This window comes from Ammospiza nelsoni, chromosome 7 (genome assembly GCF_027579445.1).
Source record: "Ammospiza nelsoni isolate bAmmNel1 chromosome 7, bAmmNel1.pri, whole genome shotgun sequence".
NCBI classification, from domain to species: domain Eukaryota; kingdom Metazoa; phylum Chordata; class Aves; order Passeriformes; family Passerellidae; genus Ammospiza; species Ammospiza nelsoni.
Window position 1 is genome coordinate 1,383,710 of NC_080639.1, and position 22,034 is coordinate 1,405,743.

The window sequence follows — 22,034 nt, forward strand, 5'->3', positions numbered from 1 at the left end:
AAGAAAAAGGAAAATTGTGCAGTTATAATTGGAAAGAGTTTGGAGAGGGGTTTATTGAATTATTTACACCTGACAAAGATGAGCCACTATAAACCAACTGTAGCACGAAACCTTTCCACGTTATATAGAGCTGTTAAAGGGAAATGCTTAAATATCATCTCATTTCCAATAAAAACTCCACAAAATCAATGCAGCCTTGGGACAAGTTTATATTTCACTAGGCAGCAGCTCCTAAAGAGGAGCAGCAGCATCTGCAGAAGTGTTTAGGGGGGGGTTAAAGGCATGTCCCCTCCCCAGGCACAGGCACAGGGACAGGGACATGTGTGTTGGCACAGCCACATAGCTGGGCAGTGCTGTCACATGGAGAGCTGCAAATATAAACGTGGGGACGTGCTGGGCACGGGGTGGCCCTTGGCAAGGTGGCACCATTGGCGCTCACCCCTCGCTGTGCCCGGGCAGGGATGGGGACACAGGGGGCATGAGGGAGCAGCAGCCAGCAGAGCCCCCCTCCCATGGCCCCAAGGTAGGTGTGGGGCACTGGGGGCATTGCCAGGGGGTGCTGGGGGGACCCTGCCATCACAGGGACCCCGTTTGAGCTGTTTGGGGGGGCTGGGAGGGGATGCAAGGTTTAAATCAGCCCCTGTGCAATGCAGGAGGCAGTGCTGCAGGCCCCTGCGCCACGCTGGAAACTTCCCTGCAATAATAATGATAATAATGATAACAATGATAACAATGATAATGATAACAATGCCATGCCTGCTGCCAGGGGCCAGCTGTAAATCGGGGTGGTGGTGCCAGGAGCTCTGCACATCTGGGTGTTTTTTACCACAGCCTCAGCAGGGCCGAGGTGTCCCCAGAGTGAGGGCTGAGCTAGGTGACAGCAGCACACCTGGGACAGGCTCTCTGCAACCCCTCCTGCTGCAGGAATGAGTTTTGCCAGGAATGGGGAGCTGGAGCAGGCAGTGGAAGCTGTTATTAATGGGGAAGGGAAATGCAGCATGTTTTGTTCAGGGAGAAGGGGCTGGAGATCCATGAGGGGGAGGCTGCAGGGGCTCATTTCACTCTGGTGTGTTTGTAGGGGCATCCCTGCTTGTGGAAAATCACTTGTTTTTTTTTTTTTTTAATTTTTAAAAGTTTATTTGTAATAGAATGGTTATAAAAATAGCAATATAATTAGAGTAATAAAAAATTGGGACAATTTGGATTAGGACAATACGAGACAATAAGAAGAAAGAGTTAAGGATGGTCTGGGTACCTTTTCTGGGCAAAATAAGCCCGAAAAAGGACCCACATTAACAGAGGATTAACCCTTAAAAAGCAACAGCCTGTTGCACATTCATACACCTCATACATGGTGCATAAATTCCATTCAAACACAGGATTCTGTCTGGGCAGTGTAAGCTTCTTCCTCTGAATCCTGACAGCATCTTCAGGGCTGAGTGAGGTGGGAAGAAGTTCATTTCTTCTGATAATGAAGCAATAAATTCTCTTCCTCTGAAAGATTCAGGTGTCCTGTGGCTGCTATCTCGCTGCAAGTCCTTTCTTTAAAAAAAGTATCCTACATAGCACAATTTCTATTTTAACATTATGCTATAACCCAAAACTATATTTAACACACTACTTAAGAGAATTAATACAGCATCACTTTCTGACACAACACATGTAATTTTCATTTGAATATTTGCCAAAAGCCAACAATAAAATACACATTTTTCACACTGCTGAAGTTAGGACACAGCAGGATGATCCCAGGCTTGATTTTGGCAGGGTCAGGCACTCAGGGATCACAGAGCTGTGATGGCAGGGATGTGCCCCAGGCACACAGCAGCGACACAGGGGAGGCTGTGGGGTTTCCTCCAGCACCCAAACTCGCTGCCTGAAGGCAGCAAGGGCTCTACAAGCTGTTGGAACCCCCTTGTTTCCCTTCCACACCCCACCAGGGTGTTCTGCCCCTGCTCTGGGCAGCCCCAGGCTGTGCCCAGCTCTCCTGGCCCCTCTCTGCAGTGAGTCCCACCTTGTGCAGCCACATTTCCCCCAAACCCACAGCAGCATCCCCACAGCGCTCTCCACATCTCACAGCTCTCAGCTGGGCTGGCAGGAGCCCAGAGCCAGGGTCTGTGTGCCAAGGGTCCCTTTTCTCTCCTCTCCCGCTGTCCCAGGGTATTTTTAACCCTGGCACGGGCCTCCAGTGTTTATATGCAAATAGATGCAGATTGAGAGGGGTCACGGGGAATTAGAGCCCACAGTGTCTGCCCTGCCTGCTAAATTTACCCAGGGAGGCAATCCCTGCCCAGGGAAGGTGATCCCTGCCCTGGCTGTGAGGCAGGATTGTCACCACAGAAATATGTGACAGGGTCACCAGAGAGAGGAGAGGGACAGGAGCCAGGGCAGCTCTGGGAATGCCAGCCGAGGGTGAATGATCCCTGGCTGTGCCTCTCCCTGCATCTCCAAACCCTCTGCTGAGCCCAGGGATGCCCAGGGGGTTTTTCATGCCAGGGCAGTGCTGGAGGAGGTGGCTCCGTCCACACCAGAGGGGGAATGGGCACTGAAAGGCCGAGTGCAGCAAAACAGCAACCAGTGGGGAAAGCAGAGGGGAAAATGAGTGCTTTGGAGGCTCCAAACCAACACAGAGGATAGGCATAGGTGGATAAGCCAGGTGTCCCCAACCAGCCTTGAGACCAAGGGGAAAAGAAGGAGAAAATAGGAAAAACCACATAGGATGGTCTCAAATTATCTCCCAGCGCCGCTCCCATGAACGGGGGCCTTAAGGAGGGTTCTTCAGCAGGAACCCCATCCCTCATGTGTGATGGTGTTTGCAGGGGTCCCAGGATGAGGGGAGAGATGAGAATCTTGACTCCATGTTTCAGAAGGCTGATTTATTATTTTATGATATATATTATATGAAAACTGTACTAAAAGAATAGAATAAAGGATTTCATCAGAAAGCTAGAAAAGAAAGGAATGGAATGATAATAAAATCTTGTGACTGACCAGACAGTCCAGACAGCTGGGCTGTGACTGGCCATTAATTAGAAACAACCACATGAGACCAATCACAGATGCACCTGTTGCATTCCACAGCAGCAGATAATCAATGTTTACATTTTGTTCCTGAGGCCTCTCAGCTTCTCAAGAGAAAAGATCCTAGCAAAAGAAATTTTCATAAAACATGTCTGTGACACTCATGGACACCCCAGGGAGATTTTGTGGCTCCAGGACCTGAGCTGGGTGTCACTACAGCCATGCTGGGGACACACACACACACACAGGGGACCCTCAGGTGGCTCTGGCAGCACGAGGGGTGCTGGCTCAGGGATGCTCAGGATCCCCAGGAAGGTACCAAAATGTTCTCCCAGCCTCAGGTTGGCTCCACACAGAGGGAGTTCCAGCTGTGGTGTAACATCCCAAAATGTGCTCTGAGCAGGTTTATCCCCACAGAGCTGGGTGGCAGGGCTGGGAAGGGCAGGCTTTGTCACCCAGAGCCTCCCAGTCACGAGATGCCAGTCTCTATTCTTGTCCCCAGCACCGGATCTCTCCGGTGACCTTGGGCAAAGGGGAAGTGGGAGCAGGGAATGCTCTGCTGGCATCCAGGGCAGCTTTCTGTCTCCTATACAAGGCACTGTCTGGGAGTGCCAAAGCCCCAGGAGCATTTGTACCTTGCTGCAAGGGCCATCCCAGCGTTCCAGGCTGGGCCAGCAACACGTAGCCCAGATTTTTCCACACTGCAACCACAGGACTGGAATCTCCTATGAGCACCTTCATGAAAAAAAGGAATGTAGAGGGGGGAAAATAAAATCCTCCCACCAGAGCTCAGAGGACACAAATAAGGTTATTGGGTGAGAAGACACAAATAAGGTTATTGGGGATGGACAGACAGCATGACTAAATTTTTTAATTTTTTATTTTTATTTTTATTTTTTAGTTTCCTAAACATTAGGCACCATTTTCCTCCCAGCCTAAACACTTCTGTCTCAAGTTGGACCCTCCAAAAAATCCAGCAATTCAATCCAAGAGGTGCTGCTGCAGCATGGCCCAATGACCACCTGACCCTCATTGTAGCCCGTGTCCATCATGCTCCAGCCCCTCTGGAGTTATAAATACTCCACAACAGAGCCTGGACTGGATTATAATTAGACAATGAGCCAAGAGGATGGAACCAATGGGCTATAAAAGCCTGGCCATCCCCCCAGGCAGGACCTGCACACCAGGAAGCACTGGCATGAGCCAGGCACCAGGAGCTGGGACAGGGAAGCTGAGGATTTCCTCCAAGTTGGACTTGGAGCATCCCTTGGGACCTCGTGCTCCCATCGCCAGGTTCTACACAGCCCTGGTCACAGGAGACCTGAGGAGCCTGCAGCTCCTGACTGAGAGGTACCACCAAGATGTCAACCTGGTCTTTGAGATCAGTAAGAACCAGCTGGAGTGGCAGGTGAAAAGCCAGGCCTCCTATGGACTCTCAGGTACTTTTCCTTTGAAGGAAATGAAAATGAAACCAGTGGGTATTTACTAACCCTGACCAGGAGAGGTGCCTTAGGTGTGCCCAAGGTTTCTGGTTAGCCCACAGTTCTGGTCATTAATATTCATAACTTTTAATATTTTATTCTCTTCTGCTCCTACTAACCCAGTGGAAGTGTAAGATCTGTGCATCCACATGATTTCTTCAGGCTGGGGTTAGGCATTCTGTGTTTTGGGAATGCTCTCAGGAGGGCTCACAGCCCAAATTCCTGATGGTCCTATCAGGAAGGATAAGATGCCCTGAGATGAGGCTCCCCATGGCCCCAGGTGTTCAGGAGATGATCCAGGAGGTCCTGGAGATGCTGGGAAACCCAGTTCCTCTCTGTGGCTCATCCCAAAGCCAGCACATCCCAAATCCAGCCCTCCATTACCCTCCCACCTGCTTGGGAGCCTTCACTCCCAGCAAAGTCAGCTTTTCCTTTCCTGGGGAATTCCTTTTATGTCCTGCCATCCACTTGGACATGGGGCTGGGTGCCCTGCTGGCCAGCAGGGTGTTGGTTTGCCCACCTGATTCCATCTGGAATGACACTCCTGGAAGAGCACACACTGAGGGGGTTTTGTTTCCCCTCCTGCCAACTGCAGTCAGAGCCACCAAGCGCAACCAGCCCCTAAAGCTGCCAGAGAGAAATGGGAAAAGAGGAGTCAGGAGCTGCCTCAGACACCAGGCTGCTGGGCAGGAGAGGGAATGAAGGGGCAGGACTGGACCAGGTACAATCAGAGCCCTATTTATTGTATTTGCTGGGAAATACCCTAATGAAGGCAGGAATGATGAATCTGACTCCATGTTCTCGGAAGGCTAATTTATTACTTTATAATATATATTATATTAAAGAATGCTATATTATACTAAAGAATACAGAAGGGATACTTACTGAAGGCTAAAGAGATAACAATGAAAACTCCTGACTCTCTCCAGAGTCTGACACAGCTTGGCCCTGATTGGCCAAAGAGCCAAAACAACTCACAGCAGAACCCAATGGAACACTCACCTGTGGGTGAACAATCTCCAAACACATTCCACATGAGCACAGCACAGGAGAAGCAAATGAGAGAAGAATTGTTTTCCTTTTCTCTGTGGCTTCTCAGCTTCCCAGGAGAAAAATCCTGGGCAAAGGGATTTTCAGAGAATGTGCATGCCACACTCTTTCAAGGGTGTGACACCCCATTCAGAGGAGTGAATGCCACACTCATTCAGGAGTGTGAATGCCACACCCATCCAGAGATGTGAATGCCACACCCATCCAGAGATGTGAGTGCCACACCCATTCAGAGGGTGTGAGTGCCACACCCATCCAGAGATGTGAGTCCCACAACCATTCAGAGATGTGAGTGCCACACCCATTCAGAGGGTGTGAGTGCCACGCCCATCCAGGGCTGTGAGTCCCACAGCCATTCCCGTGTCCCGCAGGGCTGTGGGCTCTGGAGGAGCGCCTGGAGCTGAGCTCCCCTCTGTGCCTGGCCGCTCGCCATGGCCACCCCGACTGCCTGCGGCACCTGCTGCGCCGCGGGGCCGACCCCAACCTGGCCCCGGGGGGAGAGGCTCCCCTGCACCAGGCCTGCCTGGGGGCGCACAGCGACTGCGTGGAGCTGCTGCTGGAGTACAGGGCCCAGCCCAACCTGCTCAGCGAGCGCGGCACGGCCCCGCTGCACCTCTGCACTTCGCAGGACTCCCTGCGGTAAGCACGACACCCACCCGCTGCTGGGGCTGGCATGGGGCTGGGACAATGGGAGGTGTCCCTGCCCTGGAATGAGGTGGGATGGGTTTGGCTTTGAGGTCCCTTCTGTTGTAGTTGAGATGGAGACAGATGGAGATGCTCTGTACTAAAGCAGGTAGCCCCGATGATGAGGAGGAATGATGCATCTGACTCCATCGATATCAGAAGGCTAATTAATTACTTTATTATCAGAAGGCTAATTAATTACTTTATTACACTATATTATTCTGTACTATATTATTCTATACTATGTTTCATTGCATCCAAACTGAATCTGCACAAGCACCCAACTCAACTGCCCAGAATCTCGTGACTGCCAGCCAGCAGTCCCAACACACACACATAGATTCAATTGGCCAATGAATCCAAACACACCAGAATCCAATCACCAATTTCCTTCAGGTAAACAATCTTCCACAAGGCATTACACTTGTGAACAACAGGAGGAGCAGCAAATAAGAATTGTTTTTTTCTTTCTCTGAGGTTCAGAGAATGTGAATCCCAGAGATATGCTTGGGAAATTGGGCCTTGCTTTTCTCTGTGAAGAGAAATGGGGCCACAACACTCCATTTCCAGATGGCTTCAAACTGGTTTTATTCTAGCAGGCGTGCTTTTTATACATTCTTACAAAGCTCAGAAGTTCACACTTTACTCATTGGTTAGAAGAGACAAAGTGATTATTTACTGTATTTGTAGGGAATTCCCAGATGAAGGAAGGAATGATGGATCTGACTTCATGTTCTCGGAAGGCTAATTTATTACTTTATCATACTATATTATATTAAAGAATACTATACTAAACTCTACTAAAGAATACAGAAAGGATACTTACAGAATGCTAAAAGATAATGATGAAAGCTTGTGACTCTTTCCAGAGTCCCAACACAGCTTGGCCCTGATTGGCCAAAGAGCCAAAACAACTCACAGCAGAACCCAATGGAACACTCACCTGTGGGTGAACAATCTCCAAACACATTGCACATGAGCACAGCACAGGAGAAGCAAATGAGAGAAGAATTGTTTTCCTTTTCTCTGTGGCTCCTCAGCTTCCCAGGAGAAAAATCCTGAGCAAAGGAATTTTTTCAGAGACTGTGAATGCCACAATTATTGGAATAGGCAGTTGCAGGTTTCTCTTATTTATTGTCTTATTTATTCTCTTATTTATTCTCCTATTTATCCTTCTTTCTTGCTTGGTTTCTATGCCAGTGACCTTGGTAGGAAATTCTTTCAGGGGTAAACATGGATCCCCTTATCAAACATGGATCCTCTTATCAAACATGGATCCTCTTCTCAAGCTTCTTCTTGGCTCACAGAAGTTGCTGTAAAACCTCTTCCGCCCAAATCTTCCAACCCAAACCGCTCTGGCATTCCGTGTTAACCTTGCTGTGCATCCCCTGTGCACACAGCCCAGGAGCTCTGCCTGTTGGAGGCAAAAAAGATGAACCAAAAAAGGTGCCATGATCCATGGCAAGGCTTCCCACACACTCCCACATCTCCCCACTGCCACAGCAGAGACAAAAAGGGCATTTTGGTGCCAGGCACATTGCACGGCCCAAGTCTTCTTCCTATGGACAGCCCAGCCTCAGCCTTTCCTTCCTCCTCTTTCCTGACTATTTCCCCTAAAATCAGTGTGTCCTGCAGCCCAGATCCAGCACGCTTCCCCAGGAGATGCTCAGGATGGGTTTATGGGTTGTGGAGCAGTGCTCCCACCCCCTCACCCCACACAAGCCATATAGGGATCCCCCTTGGTTCACAGGCAGGGCTGAGCTCCTCCAGGTGCACCCACATCCCACCCTGCATCTGCATCACACAGATGAGCATAAAAATTGCCTGGAAAAATATGGAAAAGCACAGAAAAATATGTTTCTGTAGGACTTTAGGTGCCTGGATAGCTAGACACATGGAACCAGGATATTTTGCTTTTTTCTTTTTTTTTCTTTTTTTTCTTTTTTTTTTTTTTTTTTAATAAAGAGTTCAGCCACTTGATATTATCCTGATGAAACTGCTCAGGGCCACAGTGAATTCCATCACCTGTCAGCTTCCCTGGAAAGCCAGCCTGTCTTCCATCCTCTGCCCTCCAGGCAGGCAAGAGTACCTGGAAGCAGGTGGTGAAAGCAAGGTTCCAGCATATCATGGGCAGGGAGAAAGTTCTGGAGAAGGAAAGCAGCCAGAGAGGGAAAGGTTTGATCCCTGCTCATCAATAAGAGCCTCTGCAGGATGTCCAAAAATCAGCTATTAATCAACTCCTGGTTCAGCCAAAAACATCCGGGGATGAATCCAACACATCCTTGGTGCCGTGAGGGATGGAAGGAGCGGGATGGGAGAGGGAGAATGCTGCAGGCAGCTCTGGCTTTAATTCCTTCACCTGAGCGCCCTTTCCACCTCCAACCTCATCCTAAAACCCCAGTGCTTCCCTGATTTTGGGCTTCTCTCCCTAAAGAGATGGGGCCACCAAACCATCCCAGGGCGTGCAGAGGATCTCCTGGACCACAGAGGTCTTTGCTTCCAAGCTTGGAAAAAAAAAAACTATTTTATATAGATGCATTAAAAAATGGATCTGCTCTCACTGATTTGCATGTTCCATTCCCTTGGAAGGCAGAGGGGGATGGCAGCACAGCCACCAAGGGGATCAGACAGCCCCGAGGTGGCAACAGCTGAGTTGTAAGGCCTGGAATATTGGGGCTTTATAATGGAAATGCTGCGAGCCTCTTAACTGCGGCGCCCGGCGCTACGGGGGCTTCTACAATAACTGAGCCAACTCCCTTGAAAGATCAAAAATTAATAGACATTTCAGACAGGGTTTGAGGTTTCGACCACTGCTTTTTCAATAGCAAAGACTTTGCTAAAGTTAGAGACTGAGGAGGTCAAGCTTCGGGTAACACAAACATTTCCTCTTTGATTAGGGGGAGACTACTTTACCTCACCTCCTTTTTTTTAATTTTATTATTTTTTTCGTCGAGTAGTAGATTTTAGGTCATCCTTAATTTTTTACTGACAACAAAGAGCAGGTCATTGACCTACATAGAGAGCTATTTTATTTTTCTCCCTCTCGATAACAATGGCCAGAACACCTATGTGCCAGGTTCCTCTGTATTCCCATATACTCGGCAATTCACCATGGGGGCAGGACTTAAAACCTTTGAGCCTCTCAGTGACTGGGATAAAAAAAAATTATCTGGGCTTCCTTCCAGCCATTTGAGCTTCAGAATCCATGAGATTTCAACAAAAAGGATATCAGAGCTTTAATCTAGGAGCTTTTTGAAGAGATGGAAAAAAAAAAGTTCCAGTAAAGTTCAGTCTTACCTTCTTCACTTTAGGAGCTGTTCATGCCAACGTCGGCCTATTTAGTAGAGTTCCTCTCCTTGACCTCTTTTTTACAGCCGAGATAATTAACATGGTGGGGTAAGATGAGTCTCTAAATTCACTGCACTCTCTCCCTGGCGCTCTCCCTTTTCCCTCTTAAAGCTGGGGATGATTAAAGGAGCCTGCCTTTATTGGCACCCCGAAAAAAAAAATAAAATAAAAATAATTGAGGGGGAGAGGAAGAGCCTCGGCAGCGGGGAGGGGAGGGGACAGCGGGCGTGGGCCTGGTAGGGATGCAGGACACGGCTCCTGCCTCCCATCACGGCAGGGAGAGATGCTGAACATCTGCAGAGCCCTCCTCCAGAGCTCCCTGGATATCCCAGGCTCCCCTCGAGGCCAGGGAGAGCCTGCCTGGAGAGGAATTTCCCTTCTCCAGCCTCGCACAGGAGGAAAGAGCTCGGCAAGGAAGGAGCTCTGGGAAGCCAGGGGATGGGACAAGAAGGTGTCACCCCCACTTCCAGCTGAGCAATTCCCTTCTCCGAGCCTTCCCCCCACCCTGGGAGCTGGAGTCAGAGCTCTCCAGCTCCTCCAAGCCCCCAGAGGTGAGGGGTGGGGGATGGAGGGTGGGATGAGTCCATGCAGGAACTCAGGGGCTCCGTGCGAGGAGCACCAGGATGGGGAGCAACACCAGGGATGGGGGAATGGGAGGAAGGAGCAGGAAACAGGAGCTGAGCAGGAAGGCAGGAGCCTGCAAAGGCCAAGGCAAGGCTCCCAAACTCCAGGAGATGGGGACTGACCCAGAGGAGCATGCTCCAAACACTTTCCAGCTGTTCCAGCATCATCCTGGGCAGCTGTGGGAATGCCTGGGGCTGTGGGAATGAGCAGCACTGCAAGGGAATAAAAGCCCAGGGATATGAAAAGCCAGCATTTAGCATCATCTAGTGCTAAACCTCATCCTCTGCTCTGTTCAGCCTTGCTAAATACAGCACTCGGAGCGTTTGGAGCCATCGTTTTGGGAACCTGGGCAAGAGCAGCTCCTGGCTGGGTCCTGACAGAGAAATGAAGAGCCCAGAAGCAGCCACAGGGCTGGCCTTGCCCTCTGAGACGTGACAAAATGAGGGCTTTCACAGATAAACCTCGGGGATGGGAGGGAAAATCAAACAGGAGGCTTTTCCTTAAGGAATCTGGAACCTGAGTGGGTTTTTGGGACTTTGGGAATTTCCCTGCAGCCTCCGCTGCCCCAAGCTCCTGCTCCTCCTGCTGGCTGTTCTTCACATCCCATTTCTAACAAATCCCGCTTCCCCAGCCTGGTGGCTTTCATACCAGCCAGTGGGAGCCATAAGGAGGGCAATGGGCACATCCTGCCCTGACTCTGTGATGGGTGAAGAGATTAAAAAATCAATCCCAAATCATTTTCTCCCATTCCATTTGATCCAGGAGCTCAGAGCAGGGAGCACCAGCACCACTCACCCCAAATTTAATTTACCTTTAGAAGTGACTTGTCCAGCAAGGGGATGTCACCCATCACCTGCAAATTACTTGGAAGTGAGTTTAAATTAGTCAAAATTAGGCACCAGGCTGGATGGAAAACAAACTTACCTATTTTGCCACGGAATTTGTGCTGAGATAATCAGAAAGCTGAACTCAGTGTGCTCTTTCAGTATCCCCAGAAAATTGTAGAGGAGTCCTTGAAAAAGCAACAAGCCATTGCTGGGCCTTATTTAATGGGATTTTAGTCCAATCTGGTGGCAACAACCAGGCTGAGAATGAAAATACAGGAAGCCAGAAATGCTGGGGAAGTGTTGGAGCTCATGAATTCATCAATAGAGATTTTAGAGTTTAACCAGAGCATCTACCCAGAACCTGCTGATGCCCAGATATCCAAACAGGAGGAAAATGATCCTCCCAGGCTCCCACCTTTTCCATTCAGTGGAAGAGATCACTCCTTGCTCATAACTCCCAAGAGAATAATCATAATCATGGCCTCAAATTCCCTGCTGACAAGGATAGCCAAGACCAATAAAAGAGACCAAGAGTCTGAGTGATCCCTTCAACAGCAGTCAGCAAGCCCCAAAAAGCCTCAGGGAGACAAACCACTCCTGAAGAAAGGGATTCAGCATCCTAGTGCAAAAAATGAAATTGGTAAGTGGGGGCCTGAGGATTTTGGCAATGGTACAACCCCACCTAAATCCACTCTCAGGCAACCACAGCCCAAGTAGAGCATTTGTGGTGGAGCCTCTGGTGAGGGCTGGCACCCCTGGGAGGTGCAGGAAAAGATCCTGAAGGGATTTTTCCTGGTATCTCAGGCTTGAGGTGCACAGGAAAAGCAGCTCAGGGAGGTGTTTGTAGATTCTGCACTGCCAAGGACAGTGAAAATCCCCCCAGCAAACCCTTGTGGAGGTGATGAGGCAGGTCCACAAAAAGTCAAGTATATTGTTATTAGTATTAGCATTATTAGCATTATCTCATTATTTTATTATTGATATTTTCCCCACACTCATTAGCATTCTCCTGGGCCAGGAAAAACAAGCAATATCCTGGTGCTGTGCTTCCTCCCTGAGGTTCCTCTTCTTCCCCATTCCTGCTGCTGTAAGGATCAGGGTGGGACTTCTCTCTCTCTCTCATGCTGCTTCTGTGTCAGCCCTGATCCTCCCCCAGGGCTCCAGTGGCACCTGAGCTGACAGAAAAGATGAAAATTAGAGAGGCAGGAGGGGGTTAAAGGTTGGTGCTCCTCCCTTGGACTCCATGATCCTTGTGGGTCCCTCCCAGCTCGGGATATTCTGTGATCGTGTGAAAACACAATCCTCTGGAGCAGGAGCACAACTCAGGTGTGGGGTTCCTCCAAAGGGGAGGGAAAACACATTTTTATATCCAAGCAAGTGAGGCTAGGGTGGTCAAGGTGTTCAGAAATGGTCAGGGATGGTCAAGGATGGTCCAGGACACTCAGGATGGTCAGGGATGATCAAGGTGGTGAGGGATGGCCAAGAACGGTTGAGGATGGTCAGGGTGGCCAAGGAGAGTTGAAGGCAGTCAAGGATGATTGAGAATGGTCAAGGTATTCAAGGATGGTCAAGGCATTCAAGGATGGTCAAGGCATAGGACAGTCCAGGATGGTCAAGGATGGTCAAGATGGCTAAGGACAGTCCAGGATCGTCAAGGAGGGTCAAGGTATTCAAGGACAGTCCAGGATGGTCAAGGATGACCATCCATGCATGACCCTGGTCAAGGGGCAGAGGGAGATACTGCCGAAACCACCACTGCCCTCACTGTGGAGTGCATCAGGGCACAGTGCCACGCTCCCAAAAATCCCAGCTCCAGCATGACTTCCCCCCTCACCCCACACCACCATCCCTCATGTCTCACCCCACACCACCCCAAACCCCTTCCCACAGGTGTGCCAAGCTCCTGCTGCTGCACGGGGCGGCCGTGGAGCTGCCGAGCGAGGTGGGAGGTGACACTGCCCTGCACGTGGCCGCCAGGCACCGTCTCTGCCACCACGCCCGCCTCTACCTGCGGCGCTGCGCCCACGTCGACGCCCGCAACGCGCGCCAGGAGACGGCGCTGGACGTGCTCTGCGGGCAGGCCCCGGCCCAGGACGACCATTCCCTGCAGCTTTTCCAGCTGCTGCTCAACCACGGCGCCGATGTGGAGGCCCGGGACGAGAGCTGGAGGCGGCCCCTGCACCGGGCCTGCAGGGTGGCCAACGCCGAGCTGGTGCGGCTGCTGCTGCGGCGCGGCGCCGACGCCAACGCCATCGACTACGACGGCGTGTCCCCGCTGGGCTGGGCCCTGCAGGCCGCGGCCTCCCGCCCCGAGCTGCGGCCACACCGCACCGTGCAGCTGCTGCTCAACCACGGATCCCAGAGGATTTGGCCATCGGCCTTCAGCAAGGTACAGGCCTCAAAATGACTCCCAGAAAATTTGGCCCCATGTCTTCAGAAAGGTACTGGCCCCAAAATGGCTCCCAGAGGATTTGACCCTTGGCCTTCAGAAAGGTATCAGCCCCAAAATGGCGCCCAGAAAATTTGGCCCCAGGTCTTCATCAAAGTACCGGCCCCAAAATGGCACCCAGAGAGCGCCTGGCACCTGGGGGGTTGAGGTTGGGTGTGGTTGTTAATTGTTGTGGTGTTGTTGAGGGTCCCCAGGACGAGGTGATAGAGGAGAATTGACTCCAAGTTCTCAGAAGGCTGATATATTATTATATATCATATCATATCATATCAATCACATCATATTATTATATGAAAATTATATACTCAAACTACACTAAAGAGAGAGGAGACATCAGAAAGCTAAAACAGGAATGATAATAAAAAAACCCATGACTGACCAGAGTCCCGACACAGCTGGACTGGGATTGGTCATTAAGTTAAAGCAATTCACGTGCTGGGTAAACAATTCACCAAATCACATTTGCTCCATGGAGCAAATCCATGGAGCACAGGAGTATCCATGTCTGTCGGGGTCACTGCTTGCTGTGGTGAATGGATGGCTCCATTTTTAGTCCTGGTTTTCCCAGGAATAAAATGTGCTTTTGGCTGGAAATTTATATAGGTTAATTTTTTTTTTAATTGTGCTTTAAGTATTGCAGTCCAGAGGAGCAAAACATGGAGTAACTGAAGCTTCCCAGCTTCCCAGGAGAAGAAATCCTGGCAAAGTGATTTTTCATAAAATGACAGGGACAGTTGGGAGATTTGGGACATCTGAAGGTGGCAGGGTGGGAGAATTTGGGAGAGCTTCCCAGTCTGGGCAGGGGCTGGGGAGTGATGGAAGTGAAGGCCCAGAAGAAGGGCCGGATGGAGCCAGTGTGGCTCAGAGGGGTTTTTCCCTGCCTAGGGAATATCAGAGACAGGCTTGGCACATCAGCTGCCTCGTGGCTCTGCGTTCCATTGGTTTTACACCAAACCATAAAGAAAATATTATCCTGCCATGTCAGGCACAAGCCAAAAATGTAAATAAGGAGCAAGGGCTGCATACAGAGGAAAAAATGCCTCAGCAGGGTGGGACTTCCCACTGCTCCAAAAGGCACCAGGAGAAACCCCACGCCTGCCCCATCCCAACACGGGGCTGTCCCAGCCTGGAGCGGGCTGGGGTGGGACAAACCCCAGCTGCAGCAGGTGGGTGTTGTCCCCTCTGGCCTGCCTCTCTGTCTGAGCCCTCCCACCATCCCTGGACAGGTGCTGAGATCCTGTGCAGCTGTGCCAGAGGTCATCGAGGTGCTCTTCAACTCCTACTCCCAAATCCCAGTGTCCCAGGAGTGGAGAGAGGCCGTGCCACAGGAGGTGTTCCAGGTGAGGCAGCCCTGCTGCTTTGAGACCCTAGGAGGGGATTTTCCCCACAGAATTAGGGTTTGTTTTCCCCACAGAATTAGGGTTTATTTTCCCCCAGACTTGGTTTCCCCCCCCCCCACCCAGACGTCACTGGGACAGAGGAGAAACAAAAGGAATTTTCCCTAGAGCAGCACCACACACCTGATTCCTCCAGGCTTGCATCCCTCCACCTCCACCATGCTCAGACCCCACATCCCTGCCCCAGACTGCCATAAAATCCACTCTCAGCCTCTGGAAGTGAGCCTGGAGCCAGAGCACTTCCCAGCAGGAGCCCACATCTCTCCTTTTGGTTGGAAAAGCTCCTCCTTGGATGTGCAACAGGTACAGGCAGCCCACTCTGGGGTGTTTTGGGATGACTCCTGGCCCCACAGGCTGTAAGGAATGGCTGGAATGCTAACAAAGTCTTCACCATGCTCTGAGGAATGGGACAAAGGATTTTATCCCCCCAGATTAAGGAACGGCTGAGGCTGCACAGCCCAATCCTCCTTTGTTTCCCAGTTCCCTCAGGGGCAGGCTCTCTTCTCCATCAGCTTTCTGTGGGATGCTGCTGCACCCTCCCCGAGACTGGCTTTCTCCAAGGTGCTCCCACAGGAGAACTGATGTCCACAAGGTCCCAATTGCACAGGAGAATTCCAGTCCAAAAGGCCCAATTCCATGGGAGAATTGCAGTCCACAAAGTCCCAGTTCCACAGGAGAATTGCAGTCCACAGGGTCCCAATTCCACAGAGTTCCAGTCCACAAGGTCCCAGTTCCACAGGATAATTGCAGTCCACAAGGTCCCAGTTCCACAGGAGAATTCCAGTCCACAAGGCCCCAATTCCACAGGAGAATTGCAGTCCACAAGGCCCCAATTCCACAGGAGAATTCCAGTCCAAAAGGCCCAATTCCACAGGAGAACTGCAGTCCACAAGGTCCCAGTTCCACAGGAGAATTGCAGTGCACAGGGTCCCAGTTCCACAGGAGAATTCCAGTCCACAAGGTCCCAGTTCCACAAGAAAATTCCAGTCCACAAAGTTCCAATTCCACAGGAGAACTGCAGTCCACAAGGTCCCAGTTCCACAGGAGAATTCCAGAACGCCTCATCCACCCTTTCCCTGTGTCAGTTCCCCACACCCACAGCCACACCTGAGCTCCTTCCCTCCAACCCTTATCCCTGAACACCTCCAGCTTCCCTGGCAGCCAGGAGAGGTGTGACCCCAGGTGGCAGAGCTCCTGTGGGTGGCACTGTCCCCGTTGTCCCCTCTCTGCAGCAGCACCAGGCGTTCTACGAGTCGCTGCTGGGGCTGGCGGGCACGGCGCGGAGCCTGCAGCACCTGTGCCGCGCCACCATCCGGGCACACCTTGGGGACAAGTGCCACTGCCTCGTCCCCCTGCTGCCCCTGCCCAGGGCCCTGCAGGAATTCCTGCTGCTGGAGCCCCAGGGAGTGGTGCTGTGAGGGGGCACACCCAGGAGCACATCCATGGAGCTCAGGAGCATCCGTGTCTGTCAGCGTCACCGTGGTGGGTGGATGGCTCCATTTGTAGTCCTGGTTTTCCCAGGAATAAAATGTGCTTTTGGCTGGAAATTTGTATAAGTTGATTTTTTTTCCCCTTCTAATTGTGCTTTAAGGAGATTACAAAGAGTGATAATATGATTAGTGGCTGGTAGGAATAATGCTGATTGTAGAGGATCCCTGCAAAGCAGCGGGGGCTGCTCAGGTGTGGGAAGGGAGGGACAGGGCAGGGGACACAAAATCAGCCCAGGGGACCCAAAACAGCTCAGGGGACCCAAATCACCTCAGGGGATTCAAACCAGCCCAGGGGACCCAAATCAGCTCAGGAGATAGAAATCAGCCCAGAGGACCAAACCAGCCCGTGGGACCCAAAACAGGGGACACAAATCAGCTTAGGGGGACCCAAACCAGCCCAGAGGACCCAAAACAGGGGACCCAAACCAGCCCAGAGGACCCAAAACAACTCAGGGGACCCAAATCAGCCCAGGGGACTCAAATCAACTCAGGGGACTCAAACTAACCCAGGGGACTCAAACCAGCTCAGGGGACCCAAACCAATCCTGGGGAATCCAAATCAGCTCAGGGGACCCAAACCAGCTCACGGGACCCAAATCAGCCCAGGGGACCCAAACCAGCCCAGGTGAGCATCAAATCCCCTGGGATAAATCTCCCCTGGGAGTGGCACAAGCAGAGGGGCTGTGTAGAAGCCCCTCAGCAGGATGCAAAGTGTAGCAGCATTAATAAAGACCCTAAATTTGATTTAAATTCGATTTTTTAAAAAATGTAGGAGCCACCTAGAATGTTGTGGCTGCTTCATGCACAGGGTGACACAGTGTATGTCCCAGCCCCTCCCATACCCCTTGTGCCTGTCACTGTCCCCAGGCTGGCACAGGAGGGGGCTGGAAAACCCAAAATTGTGCAGTTTGGGCTTTCATTTCCCACAGTCACCTGGCCAAAGGGAGCAGGAGGAGCCAGGATTTACCCTCACGCTCCCCAGGTTAATTCCTGCACACGTGCATCCCTTGGGAGAACAGCTGTCCTCCTGCCACAGTGCTCCCCAAAATTCTTCCAGTCCTCAATTACACCTGAGTTTCGTTTGGTTAAAAAAAAAAAAACCCACACAAAATTATATGTATTGTATTTTTAATATATGAATATACATAGTAGATATAATTGTGTGTGTATAAATTCATATATATACATATATACACATACATACACATATATACATATATACACACATATACACATATAAATAAAAATATATATTAGATATAATTGTGTGTATATATTCACATATGTATACATACACATACATGTATATATTTGTAAATAATTATAGAGATAAATATATAAATTTATATTTTTCTATAGTTATATATTTATAAATATAGATATAATTTTATATAGAAATGGATATTTTTATATAAAATTTTCAGTATTTATCTATATATATTGTCTATTTTTTATTATATATATATGTTTTATATAAAATAAATTGTATATATATTATATATAAAAAAATTATATATATTTATATAATATGTTAAAAATATATATTATAAATTAATTTATATTTTCTATTATTATTAATTATATTTTATATAAAATTCTGTATATCATATTCTATATAGAATTTTTATTTATTTATATATATAAATAATGTATTAAAATTATTGTAATATAATTTTTATAATTTTATGTGACTTTATATATAAATGTATATTTTATATAAAAATTTATATGTATATATTAAAATTGCATGTGTTTTATATATAATTATTTATATTTTATATGCAATATTTATATATAAATTTTAATTTTTTTTTTTTTTTTTTAATGGATAATTCATTTTTTCTGTCTGGCTGGACTTTGCATCCCTGGCTCCCAGAGCTGCTGCCCTTGGAGCATGGAAATGAGGAGGAGAAGGAATTAAACAATTTTTCCCCTCTCCCATCTCCCACCTGCTGCTTCCACAGCGTCCTTGTCCCTCCACGGACAGCCCGAGCGCTGCCAGCCCTGCCCCGCGCGGTGTCCCCAACATTTTGTGTCTCCCGGGGTGTCCCCATCCCAAAGCGCCGTGCCTGTGGGACTCCGGGCTTTGTTTGGGTGGGAATTGTCGGGGATTCAGGCAAATCCCATCCCGGCTGAGCCGTGACCCTCATCTGAACCAAGCCAAGCTCAATGTCGCCGCTCTTTGTCACCTTTTACCTCCGTGTGAGATGAGGGGGACGCAGAGAGCGCCGCCGGGACACCCAAAAACCCAAAACCCCAAATCCACAGGGGTGGGACGGGGAATGCACCTCAGAGGGGACACGAGGGGACAGAGGGAGACAAGGGGGGACAGGAGGGGGACAGGAGGGGATGGGGAGGGACAGGAAGGGACACGAGGGGACAGGAGGGGACGGGAAGGACAGGGGGTGACAGGAGGGAACAGGAAGGGACAAGGCGTGACAGGGAGGACAGGAGGGGACAAGAGGGGACAGGAGGGGACGGGGAAGACAGGAGGGAACAGGGAGGGACAGGGTGTGACAGGGGGGACAGGAGGGTATACGGGAAGACAGGAGGGCACAGGGGGGGACGGGGGGGAACAGGGGAGGACAGGAGGGGACAAGAGAGGACAGGAGGGGACAGGAGGAGACGGGGGTGACAGGAAGGCAGGAAGGGACAAGAGAGGACAGGAGGGGACAGGAGGAGACGGGGGTGACAGGAAGGGACAAGAGAGGACAGGAGGGGACAGGAGGAGACGGGGGTGACAGGAAGGGACAAGAGAGGACAGGAGGGGACACCAGTGGGGGGCGCATTGCTCCCCGCGGCCGGCAGGGGGCGCGCTTTGCTCGGCCGTCGGGGGCAGCCGCGACCCCCCCAAAAAGAGCCGAAAAATGAGATTTAGAGGCCAAAAAAAACTCTAAAAAACGGACTCCGAGCCCTCGGGGCTGGCGGGGGAGGTTCTGCCCTCGGTTCGAGCCCTTCTGCCCGCGGCGGGGGCAGCGCGGCGGCCGGAGGGTGCTCCGGGCGGGATGGTGCTGGTGCTGGGGATGATGGTGATGATGCTCCGGGTGGGATGATGATGATGATGATGATGATGATGATGACGATGATAAGGCTGATGATGATGATGATGCTCCGAGTGGGATGATGCTCCTGGCTGGGGCTGATAAGTTTGGCGGGCTTTGTATATATATATATATATATATACTCTAAATTATATATACCCCAAATACAGATTTTTTTAGATTTTTTTTTTCTTCCTGGCAGCGCCTTGTTTTGATGCAGATGTTCTCGGTTTTTCAGGTTTTTTGGAGGTTTTTATTATTGCTGTTATTATTATTATATTTTTGGCTATTATTATTTTTATTTTCCAGCAGCTAAAGACGGGAGGTCACATTAACTTCTAATACGGAGACACATAAAAATGCGATTATGCCTGCTAAACAGAACACAGTAGGCTGCTAGTTAAGACAATGAGATTTCCAGGAAGTGATGCATAAATTCTTCAAAAAATGACACATTTTTCACGTTTCATTCCAATTAAATTACTGAGGCAGCTAACACAGCGCTGCACACGCCACACATTTCGGGGAAATGAAGGCTTTCTGTGTTTTTTCTCTTCTTTTTTTTTTTTCTTCTCTTTTTTTTTTTTTTCTTTTTAAGTAGATCTGGATGTGCGTGTTTTATGAAAGATGTTTAATATTAAGCTGCTATTAAGGCAAAAAATGTCAGAGACCTTCGTCTCTCCTCGAGGATTTTTTTATTTTATTTTTTTTTTTTCCCCTCTGTGTGTGTGTGTGTGTGTGGTTGGGCTGCTCCTGCTCGTTTTTCCACCCTGCGGTATTAAAGCACCGATGGTCCAGCTGCAAAACAATTTCCAAATAATGGGAATTCCCCGCCCTGCTGCACACACCTCTCTGATTGTGAGGAGCTGGGGAGGATTAAGGAGCGATGCGCGCCCTCCCACCGGAAAATACAAATAAAATCACATAAAAATAATAAAAATAATTTGGGGAAAAAGAAGGTTTTGCCGTCCCGTCGGGTGTTTTGTCCCCTCTGGAGCAGGATGGAGCCCCCCCCGGGATGCAGGGGGTGGTGATCCCGGTGGGAAGCCGAGTTTGCCTCTCACCATCCGAGCAGGGGCTCGTCAGGGCGATAATCAAACCCCGAAGTGGCCCCGGTAATGAAACAGCGTTTGATTTCCTTTATTTATTTATTTATTTATTCAATTTTTTTTTTTTTTTAAAGCTCGGGCTGCGCCGGGCGATCCGCAAAGCGCGGATACGAATCAGAAATGAGATTTCTTTTTTTTTTTTTTTTTTTTTTGAAGTCCTAATGAACCTGATTGCAGGAACATTTATAATCCCCCATGGCTTTAAATGAAATCAGATATAATCAGGAGCTATGGGGAAAGGGAGTGTTTACAGGCAGAGATTGGGAAGTGCTGCTGTATTAGCAAAGATGCTGCTCCTTCTATTGATGTCTAAAATGATGGATAATGTGAGAATGGCAAATATACTATTTGTCTAATGGCTCTGCAATTAAATTCCCCTGTAAATGACCCATGCCTCATTTCATCCTAATCTATGGAATTTTGATTGAATTCGTCAGCTCTAATTGAAAAATACTGCACTTTAATGTCTGCACTGCAGTTTCAGGACCGCGCTGGTTTTAATGAGACGGTGCCCCTCTGACCCGGGAATATTTTAGACTTTTAGTCGGGATTTTTTTTTTTAATTTTTTTTTTTTTCTTTTTAACCCGGCCGATTTCTCAACTGGATTCCACGAAAAGCCGGGATCGAGAGGGTGCGTGGGGTTCGCCAGCACTGAACTCTCCGTGGCGATGTGTTTGGCTAAGATCCCCTGTAAGGCTCTTAAAATACTCGGACTCCGCTTGTTTAAACATGTATCCATTTAAAATAATTTTTTTAAGAGCCTATTTGCCATTATCCGAACGAATTTCGGGGTGAGAGCCGGGATTATAGAAGTCAAATTTCTATTTTTTTTTTTTTTTATTATTTTTAACCTGCACCGTGGTATTTTTTACCCTTTTAGCCTCTTTTTTCCCCTCACCCGAAAATCCCGAGCACCTTCAAGTTTGTTAAAAAGGGAGGAGGGAGGAGGGAAGGGGGGAAAAAAATTTAAAAATAAAACCAGAAAAAGATAAGAAGCGTGGAGTGGAAGTGGGGGAACCCGCGGGAGGGGCTGGAAGGAGTTCAGAGGGGAACACGCGAGGGAGTTAATGGGATTAGGCGGGGAATGAGGCGTTTGGGGATTGTTTTGGGGTTTGGGGGACTGTTTTGGGGATTGTTTTGCCTTTTTTCCCTTTCCCCAGTGCAGGGCAGGGGGGAGCAAGGAGGGGGTTCCACGCGTGATCCCTCCGTGCACGGCCAGGGGCAAATCCTGAAATCCCTGAAATCCTTGAAATCCCTGAAATCCCTGAAATTCTGCCCTCCCACCCTCTGCCTGGCAGCTCCCAAAACTCTCCCAAAATTCCGGAATAACCCCGGGAACTGCCTCCATTCCCTACAGGAGGAGGAGTGCGAGCCGCGGCCGCATCCCTGATTTTGGCTCGCACCTGCATCACTGATAAGAACTCGCTGATTTGGGGGGGTAATTCTGCTAATTCTGCTCAGGATCTCCTCTCTTGCTCACCTCCCTTTCCTAGGGGGAAAAAAAATATAAAA

At 49.4% G+C, this 22,034-nt stretch overlaps 1 protein-coding gene across 1 annotated transcript; it reads left to right on the forward strand.

The window, feature by feature from the left end:
• Positions 1 to 465: 465 nt before the first annotated feature.
• On the forward strand, positions 466 to 16,428 carry ASB18 (ankyrin repeat and SOCS box containing 18). Its single transcript, XM_059476433.1, has 6 exons — positions 466 to 523; positions 3,923 to 4,460; positions 5,924 to 6,191; positions 12,926 to 13,424; positions 14,711 to 14,824; positions 16,114 to 16,428. Exons 2-6 carry the CDS (start codon positions 4,151 to 4,153, stop codon positions 16,297 to 16,299), a joined length of 1,377 nt encoding a protein of 458 aa, XP_059332416.1. The 5' UTR covers positions 466 to 523; positions 3,923 to 4,150; the 3' UTR covers positions 16,300 to 16,428.
• Positions 16,429 to 22,034: the final 5,606 nt, after the last annotated feature.

Excerpts from the sequence above, each read along its gene's own strand:
- ASB18 (XM_059476433.1), top strand. The coding sequence starts at position 4,151 with ATGGAACCAATGGGCTATAAAAGCCTGGCCATCCCCCCAGGCAGGACC. Across the intron at positions 4,461-5,923 it reads GGCCTCCTATGGACTCTCAG|GGCTGTGGGCTCTGGAGGAG; the intron begins GTACTTTTCCTT and ends CGTGTCCCGCAG. Across the intron at positions 13,425-14,710 it reads GGCCATCGGCCTTCAGCAAG|GTGCTGAGATCCTGTGCAGC; the intron begins GTACAGGCCTCA and ends ATCCCTGGACAG.